Here is a 9,881-nt window from a genome sequence, read left to right as displayed (position 1 = left end):
CTGTGACCCAGCTGAAGTTTGTTAGGTAGTTTTCAGATTGCAAAGGGCCAGACCTTTCATATGCAAAAGCCTCTGCTCACAGCTTGGGTGGGGCGGGGTTTCAGGGATCAACAGGGCGGAGCAAACAGCTATGGTGGATCCTCAGTCCTGCCCTAAGAGCTCCCGATTCTCAGTGTCTCGGTAATCACTGAAAGCACCTCTGAGAGAAAGCCACCCTCGAGTTCCAACTGATGCCAGACTGTCCAGTTTCTCCCCATAAGAGTCTGGGTCCCCAGAGACTCACCCAGAACTGGAGTTCAGAGCAGTCAGGAGCTTGAGGCTCCCTCCCAATTGAAAAAGACAACAAGGTCCTCAGTTGCCAGCCTTTTCCACGTGTGCCTCCATACTTCTGCACTTTACTTCCGCACGTCCTCTGAGTCTCAGTGTGCTTTTCTCTTTCCTTCTAGTTGTAGAATTTCCACTCAGCCAGCCTTCCTGTGATTCTGGATTATGTCGGTTTTGTCTTTTAGTTGTATTTTTGAAGTGGTTGTACAAGGCAGCAATTTCCAGTGTTTACCTATGCCGCCATCTTGGTTTCTCTGTACCATCTTTTTATCACTGGAATAAATCCCTCTTTGTCATGGTGCATGATCTTTTGAATATATTGCTGGATCCGATTTACTAATATTTTGTTGAGGATTTTAGCATCTATATTCATCAGGGATATTGGCCTGTAATTCTTTCTTTGTATTTATCTGGTTTTGGAATTAGGGTAATGATGGCCTTGTAAAAAGAGTTTGGAAGTCTTCCTTTCTCTTAGAATTTTTGGAATAGTTTGAGGCGTATAGGTGTTATATCTTTTAATATTTGGTAAAACTACCCTGTGAAGCAGTCTGGGTCAGGGCTTTTGTTGCTGGGAGTTTTTTTAATTACTGCTTCAATTTCATCAGTAGTTATTGGCCTATTCTGGTTTTCTGATTCTCTCTGATTTAGTTTTAGAAGATTGTATTTTTTTTAGGAATTTCTTCATTTCATCCAGGTTGTCCAGTTTGTTGGCATATAGTTGCTCACAGTATTTTCTTAAAAGTCTTTGTATATGTGTGGGGTCAGTTGATACTTCACCTCTTTTGTTTCTGATTTTATTTATATAGGTCTTTCTCATTGCTTCTTGACAAGTTTGGCTAAATGTTCATCAATCTTGTTTCTCTTTTAAAAGGACCAGCTCTTGGTTTTATTGATTTTTTTGTGTTGTGTTTTAGTCTCTATGTCATTAATTTGTGTTATGATCTTTATTATTTCCTTCCTTCTACTTACTCTGGGCTTTGCTTATTATTCTCTTCCTAATTCTTTAAATTGTAGGATTATATAGTTCATTAGAAATTTTTCTTATTTCTTAAGGTAGGCTTGTGTCAGAGATAGCAGGATCACTGCCCGAGCACTGCTGCTCTGAGTTGCCCTGAGTCCATATATTCTTCAAAATGCTTCCGGACTATGCCAGGGCAGGTCCTTCTGGAACTCTGCCCACTGTACTAACTGTTGGGAACTTAGTCCAAGTTCCTCCTTTGTCCTATGCTCACTAGCTACAAGTGTTGGGTCTGAGCCCTCTGCCTGGGACTTGACCTCCTAGGACACCAGGTCTTAGATGGAGAAGCCATGAGAGGTTGTGGGTGTATAAGAATGCGTCTTTATTGCAGAAGCCAGTGGCCATACAGCCATCAGACAAGACAGTTCAATACAACAAAGTCTCTTATGGGCAAGCAGCTGGACACTGGCTGGTTAACCTGTACATCTTTTCCACACAGCAGCATCAGTCTCTGTACCCACAACTACTAATCAAAGTAGCTGCACGCTGGCCCCTAGACTCACCGCCTCACATCGTAGTGGTACCTAGGCTTTTTGCCTCAGCAGCTTCTCCTGTCTCCCCTGCCCCCAGAACACTGGTTGGTCTCTGTAGCCTCACATAGTAGCTACTTCTGAGCTATGAGTCTTCATCTTACATCACAGCAGCAGCTCTCAGCTCCATCTGCGCTCTCTAGCCTCTCCCGCCCACATACATAGGAGCTACATTTTCTGTGCCTACTGCCTCTGCTTCTCTGAGCTCTCTAGCCTCTGTTCTGCCCAACACACTGGCCTTAGTAATATACTTGTATATTACTCCTTAGAGCACTACAAGTATACAAAGAAGGCTTCATGCCAATAGTTACATCAACCGTATTTTGGCTACAGAGGGGCACAGCGTCCTTGCACCTGCTCACGGTATCTTGGCCTTGGGCACCCCAATCAGGCTCATGCTCAGTGCGGCCTTGGCCATTCTGGTGTATTGACAACAAGGCCTCTGTGCTCCCATTGGCCTTGACTATCTGGGGACCCTGTGTGGTTTCCACAGCCTATAATGCTATGATTCCTTCTCAGGACTGCTTTTGCTATTGTGTGTCCATTTTCATGAAGTTTTAGGTTTCCTCCTTGATCCCATTGGTAATCCATTCATTGTTAAATAACATGCTATTTAGCCTCCATGCATTTTAATGCTTTGGGGTGTTTAAATTGAAGTTGATTTCTAGTTTTATGCTATTGTGATCCAAAAAGATGCTTGATATGATTTCAATTTTCTTGAACTTGTAGAGACTTAGTTTCTGTCTTAACATGTGGTCTATTTTTTAAAATGTCACATGTGCACTTGAGAAGAATGTATATTCTTCCCTTCCCTTCCCTTCCCTTCCCTTCCCTTCCCTTTGGGGTGAAATGTTCTGTAAATGTCAATTAAATGCATTAAAATTATTGTGTCATTTAGGGTCACTGTTTCCTTGTTGATTTTTTGTCTGGAAGATCTATCCAGTAATATCAGTAAGATCTACCCAGTAATATCAATAATATTAAAGTCCTCTACTATGATTTTATTGCTGTAGATCTCTCCCTTTAAGTCCTCCACAAGTTGTTTTTATATATCTGGGTGCTCCTAAATTGGGTGCATATATGTTTACCAGGGTTATATCCTCTTGTTGGATCAATACCTTCAGTATTATGAAGTGGCCTTCATTGTCTCTTGTTATGGCCTTCATTTTGAAGTCTATTTTGGGAAATGTGGGTATTGCTATCCCACATCTTTTTTGTTTCCATTTGCATAAAAATTTTTCCCCATCCCTTCACTTACATCCTGTGTAAGTCTTTTGTCCTGAGGCGGGTCTCTTATATATAGCATTAGAGGCCCGGTGCACGAATTCCTGCATGTGGGGTGGAAGGGACCACAGGAGGTTGGCTGGCTGCGGGAGGTTGACTGCGGGAGTGCATTGACCACCAGGGGGCAACACCTGCATTGAGCGTGTGCCCCCTGGTGGTCAGTGTGCATCATAGAGACTGGTAATTCCAGTTGTTCAGTCATAATGGTCGCTTAGGCTTTTATTTATAAAGATATGTATATATGGGTCATGTTTTCCTATCCCTTCAGCTATGCTGTATAGTTTCATTTGAGCCATTTACATAAGGTTATTATTGACACGTTGCCATTTTTATTACTTATATTTGTGTGTGTCTCTCTCCCCCTCCCCCCGCCCTCCCATTTCTTCTTACAACAGTCCCTTTAGCATTTCTTGAAGGGATCATTTGGTGGTAATAAACTCCATTAGCCTTTGTTTCTCGGTAAAGCTCTTTATTTCACCATGAATTTTGAATGATAGACTTGCTGGATATAGTAGACTTGGGTTCAGCCCCTTGTTTTTCATTACTTTGTATACTTCATGCCACTCCCTCTGGCCTGAAGTGTTTCTATTGAGAAATCAGGTGACAACCCAATGGGAACTCCTTGCACATAACTCTCTGCTTCTCTCTTGCTCCCATTAAGAGTCTTTTTTTGTCTTTAAAGTTTGCCGTTTTAATTGTGATGTTTCTTTGTGTGGGTCTTTTGACGTTCATCTTGATTGGGAATCTCTGTGTTTCCTAGTCTTGTGTGACTATTTCCTTCACCAGATTAGGGAAGATTTATGTCATTATTTCTTCAAACAGGTTCTCTATTCCTTACTCATGTTCTTTTTCTTCTGTCACCCCTATGATGAGAATGTTGTCCCAAAGCTCTGTTAAACTCTTCTACTGCTTTTTTCCCCCCAAATTGCTGCTCAGAGTGAGGTTTTTTCATGTATTTGTCCAGTTTTCCCAACACCATTTGTTGAAAAGATGATCTTCCCGCCATTGTTTTTGCCTCCTTTGTCAAATATTAATTGACCATAATTGTGTGGGTCAATTTCTGGGGTTTGTGTTCTGATCCATTGCCTGTTTTTGTGCCAGTGGCAGGCTGTTTTGGTTATAATGGCTTTGTAGTAGAGTTTGATATCCAATATTGTGATCTCTTCGATGTTCTTTCTCAAAATTGCTACCGGTATTCAGGTTCTTGTATGGTTCCATATAAATTTCTGGAGTATTTTTTATAGTTCTGTGAAGTATGCTGTTGGTATTTTAATAGCAATTGCATTGAATCTACCTATAGAATACTATGGTTAGTATAGATATTTTACTGATGTTGGTTCTTCCAATCCATGAACATGGTATACATTTCCATTTTTTCTTCCTCTATTTCTTTATCCAATGCCCTATAGTTTTCCAAATACAGGTCTTTTACTGCCTTGATTAAGTTCATTCCTAGGTATTTTATTTTTTTGTTGCAATGATAAATGGGATTTTTTTTTAAGTTTCTCTTAATGAGAGTTCATGATGGGTATATAAAAATGCCATTGATTTCTGGTTGGTGATTTTGTATCCTGCTACCTTGCCAAATTCATTTATTAACTTTAGTAGTTCCCTTGTGGGATTTTAGAATTTTCCTTGTACAATATCATATCATCTACAAATAATGACAATTTTCTTCCCCCTTTACAATTTGGATGGCTTTTAATTTCTTCTCATCTTATTGCTATGCCTAGGAAATCAAGTACGATGTTGAATAAGTGTGGTGAAAGTTGGCATCCATGTCTTGTTCCCATTCTTAACTGAAATGCTTTTAGTTATTGACCATTGAGTATCCTGTTGGCTGTCAGTTTGTCAGATATGGCCTTTATTATGTTGAGATATAATCCCTCTATTCCCACATTACTGAGATTGTTTTTTAACAAAAAGGATGCTCGATTTGGTTGAATGCTTTTTTTGCATCTATTTATAGTTTGGTGGTAATAAGCTCCATTAGCCTTTGTTTCTCTGTAAAGCTTTTTATTTCAACTTCAATTTTGAATGATAGTCTTGCTAGACACAGTAGTCTTGGATTTAGGCCCTTGTTTTTCATTACTTTGAATACTTCATTCCACTCCATTCTGGCCTGAAGTGTTTCTATTGAGAAGTCAACTGACATTCTGATGGGAACTCCTTTGTAGATAATTTTCTCTCTCTCTTTTGCTGCCCCTAAAATTGTTTCTTTGTCTTTAACATTTGCCATTTTAATTATGATGTGTCTAGGTGAGGTTCTCTTTGGGACCCCTTCTGTCCCCTGAATTTGTGTGATTATTTACAAGGTCTTCCTTGGGAGAAGGCTGCAGGAAGCTGCAGAGGCTAGGCACCCAGCCTCGCCACTCCCCAGACTAGCTGTAGTCAAGGCCTGAAACCACGAGCACCCCACCTCAAAATCCACACAAACATGTGCCCCAAGGACACAACCCAGACCCAGTGCATGCCAGCCAAAGACACTACCAGACAGTGCACCTAAGTGAACACCAACTGGGCTCCTTAAGCTCCTTAAGCACCCTTATAACCTTTACTTTGAACTCTATGTGTGATAGGTTGCTTGCCTCCTTTTATTTAGTTCTTTGTCTGGAGACTCCTTCATTTGAAGGTTGTTCCTTTGTCTTTCCATGTTAGCAGTCTCTTTGTATTTGCTTCTATGTATTAGATAAAACTGCTATGCCTTCCAGTGTTTGGGGGATGGCCTTATGTAGAAAGTATCTTGAGGGATTCAGTGGTACAGTCTCTTTGTTCACCTGAACTTGATATCTAGGAATGCCTCTTGTGTATTATTTGGGATCTCCTATTGTAATTGGGACTTGATTGTTGATGTCCCATTTGCAGGAGAAATTTCTCTTCTGACTTGCTGCCAGTGAGATTCAACCCCAACATCATTGTGCCAGCTATTATACAGGTGCAGATAGAATAGAATAAGAACCAACAGGGCCAAACTAATCACACCATGAAAATCAAGGTACTCAATGCAACAAAAGGAAAACTAAGAAGGAAAAACAAAAGAAATCAAAGCAAAGAAAATATAAAAAGAATACCATAAAACACTCAACCAAAGACTTAGAGGTTATGTAAAGAAAATGGGAGAAAGAAGGAGACCAAAAATTGCTATATGGAAGCAAGGAAGAATATAAAAAAAGCTAATATAGAAGGAAAAAATAAAAAGAAACCAAACTAAATTTAAAACATAATAATAATTGATATATTAAGATATAGATAGAAAAGTGAAATGGAAAAAACAAAACAAATAAGAAAAATTAATAATAATAGAAAAAAGTTGAATAGAATCAAAGAGAGAAATTAGACAGATGCAAGAAAAAAGAGAAGAGAGGAAAAAAGGAGAGAAAACAAACAAGCAACAACAACAAAAAAAACAACACACACACACACACACACACACACACAAACACACACTCAATCCTTTGGGTACACAATTTATTTTGCTCACTGCATTTTGCTCTGATGTTGTTGAGTCTGGTCCCTTGGTGTGTCTATCCTGAGCCTCCTGGGAGCTTCTCTGGTGCAGGTGAATGTTACTCACTGTTCCTTCTGGCCCTGGGCAATCTGATTGAGGTCTGAGAGGTTCAAGCCCCTAGTAGTCCAGAAGACAGGGATTCCTCAGTCAAGAGGCTGGGTCTGCCTTGAGTCTCATGTCTTGATTGTCCCTGTTCTGAGCAGCACTCCCTTCCCCCATGGAGCTGGTCCTGGAGGTGTGGCAGGTGCACAGAGGTTTCAGCTGATGTTCACATAGCTGCACGGACTGGAGGGGTGTCTGGGCTGATGTTAACTTAGGTGCAGAGCCCCAGTGGTGCCTGTGGCGGGCACACATAGAGCCCAGTTGGTGTTCACTTAGGTGTACTGTCTGGTAGTGTCTTTGGCTGACATGCACTGGGTCTGGGTTGTGTCCTTGGGGCACATGTTTGTGTGGGTTTTGAGGTGGGGTGCTCATGGTTTCAGGCCTTGACTACAGCTAGTCTGGGGAGTGGTGAGGTTGGGTGCTTAGCCTCTGAAGCTTCCTGCAGCCTTATCCTAAGAAAGACCTTGTAAATCCTTCAAGATGGCATGGTTTCCAAGCCAGAGCCACACCCAGGGGCATGCGTGTAGCAATACCAGGGGCTCTTTGGCCAGGAGAGCCCAAACCACCCACCCCTGAGACTCCTGCACCATAGGACTCTCTCCCTCTCTCTCTCTCCCTCTCTCTCTCTCTCTCTCTCTCTCTCACACACACACACACACACACACACACACACACACACACACACACACGTCCACACATGCGCCCTCTCACTCACTCACTCACTCTCTCCCTCACTCTCTCCCTCACTCCAGTCCTGCCAACTGCCATGTTGGAATCTTCTGCTTGATTCTTATTCATTTTCTACCACTTTTTTTCATGCTGGTGTAGTTCTCAGTAGGTTCTTTATAGTTCTCATCAAGTTGCTTGTAGTTCTCACTAATTTGTTTGAACCCCCTTATAACCATTACTTTGAATTCTTTATCTGACAAATTGCTTGCCTCAATTTCATTTAGTTCTTTTTCTCAAGATTCCTCTTTTTCTTTCATTTGGGAATTATGTTTTTGTCTCCCCATTTTAGCTGTTCAGTTGTCTGGGGCACCTGGTGAGGTGGGCCAATTGAAGGGGCAGGTTTGTGCATCTGGGGATAATGGGTTACACTGGTTTGCGGTGGTAGGTCCTATCTTCTGGTGGTGTCAGGTTAGGTGTGCTGGGTCATGGTGGCGGGTCCATATGTCCAGGGGCATCAGGTCATGGATGCAGGGAACATTGGGTCATAACTGCAGGGTTGGTCTCAAGGCAGCTTGGTTGGTCATCTGGGGGCACCGGGTCAGGCACAATGGGTTCTGATGGCAGAACCATGCATATGGGGTCATTGAATCACAGTGGCACAGCCAGGTGCGCCATGTCAAGGCAGTGGGACCAGTCATCCAATGGCAGTGAGTTTGTTTGCCAGGTCAGGACATCAGATCTATGCATCTGGTCATGTACTCACCTAGGCAGTGGGATCAGTCATCCCAGCGTCATGGTTCAGGCACACCAGGTTGCAACATCAGGCCCCTGTGTCTGAAGGTGTCTTGTCCCAGCAGTTTGTCTGTGGTCTAGGGGCACTGGGTCATGGCTTCTCCCTGCTGACTCCTTTGTAATTCCACTTTGAACTTTGTAACTTCTGCTGCTATCTTGGATACCCACTCCATGCTGTCATTTTAAAAAATCTCTCATATGAAGTGAAATTGAATTGTATAATAAAGACCATTTCCTCCACCTAGTATCAACTATCTTAGCCATATTTCCTCCCCATACCTACCCCCACCAAATGTATATATTTAATTAACTTGAATCCATGGTTTTTAATAGATTAATTTCTTATATTTTTATTTATATTTTTATAGTCATATCAACTTTGCATGGCTATTGGTTGTCTCTTTCTGTTGCACAATCAAAACAACAATGTTATGGGGTGGTGATGATGGCTTTGGGATGATTACTTGGTTGCTTATTATATGAAAGCTATTTCTGTTGTTAAGTCAAAATATAATTTCTTTAATAAATGCTTTTCTGCTAGCGGTGGTGTGGATGAAGTTTTCTAATTCCCTTTAACCCTTTGTTTCTACAGTACTTTTAACTTACGCTGTTGTCACCTTTTTATATATCAGGCCTCTAAGGGATTGTTCAGTCTTTCAGGTTGCTCTTCTCAAAAGCGTTGCCTTCCCAAGATAAGAATTTTCCAAAAGTATTGAGACATCAAGTCACAGAGGCAAGAAGGTCAGAGAATCTAATTAAGAAAAATACAAACCTCCCAAGCACCAGTGAGATATATCCTAGTAATGAAAAGAAGACAGGCTGACAATAAATTATTTAAGAACACATCTTATGATGTTAGAAAAGTAATCCCCCAAAATGGAGAATGTGAAAGAAAATAATAACATCAATTAAAAATTTGGAAAACAGGAGAACCAAGATGGCAGCATAAGGTATAAACCTGTGTGTGCTGCCTCCCCCAACAACACTGAAATTACAACTATAAGACAAAACAGCTATCATCCAGAGCCACAGGAAAGCTGGCCGAGTAGAAGTTCTACAACTAGAAGGAAAGGAAGAAGCTCATTGAGACCAGGTAGGAGGTGCAGAGGCGCCAAGAACAGAGGGGATGAAGGTGTGTGCGAGGAGGTTACACCTTGGTGCGTGGATTTTTTCAATCAGAAGGGATACAAGCTCTCGAATGCACTGAGCTCATTTAAGGCAAGATTCTGAGGTCCCAGACTCTTACGGGGAGAAACTGGAATGTCTTGCAGTGGTTTGGAAAGTAGGGGGGTTTTCTCGCAGAGCTGCTTGGGGGGATCATTGTTGCTGTGGGGGCCTGGGACTACAGAGACACAGAGTCACGGAGATGCCAGGAGTTGCGGACACACTGACGACAGTCGCTCCGCCCTGGTGATTCTCTAAGACCCCGCTGTGCTCAGTGATGCAAAAGAATCACCTTGGCTTTTGCAGCCTAATCTAACTGCAGCTGGGTTAGAGAGCTCCAAAACTTCCAAATTCCAAACAAAGAGGAGAAATCTGCTGACATCGCTGTAGCTCCTGCTGGGTGGACTCACACAGTGGTTGACTTGGAGATCCAGGAGCCAGGGCACCTCTGGTCAGATACCAGATTTCAACTCCTCACATCCATAAGGGA

General features: G+C 42.0%; 1 protein-coding gene across 1 annotated transcript in view; it reads right to left on the bottom strand.

The window, feature by feature from the left end:
* ABCA3 (ATP binding cassette subfamily A member 3) overlaps positions 1-9,881 on the bottom strand; it is a 282,235-nt gene that overhangs the window by 70,304 nt on the left and 202,050 nt on the right. Inside the window, exon 25 of the mRNA XM_015571175.1 lies at positions 9,416-9,569. Within this exon, the coding sequence (XP_015426661.1) occupies positions 9,416-9,569 (154 nt within the window). The remainder of the gene's footprint in view (positions 1-9,415; positions 9,570-9,881) is intronic.

Source organism: Myotis davidii, unplaced genomic scaffold (assembly GCF_000327345.1).
Source record: "Myotis davidii unplaced genomic scaffold, ASM32734v1 scaffold970, whole genome shotgun sequence".
Taxonomy (NCBI): Eukaryota; Metazoa; Chordata; class Mammalia; order Chiroptera; family Vespertilionidae; genus Myotis; species Myotis davidii.
This window is presented reverse-complemented; position numbering and strand designations above follow the sequence as displayed.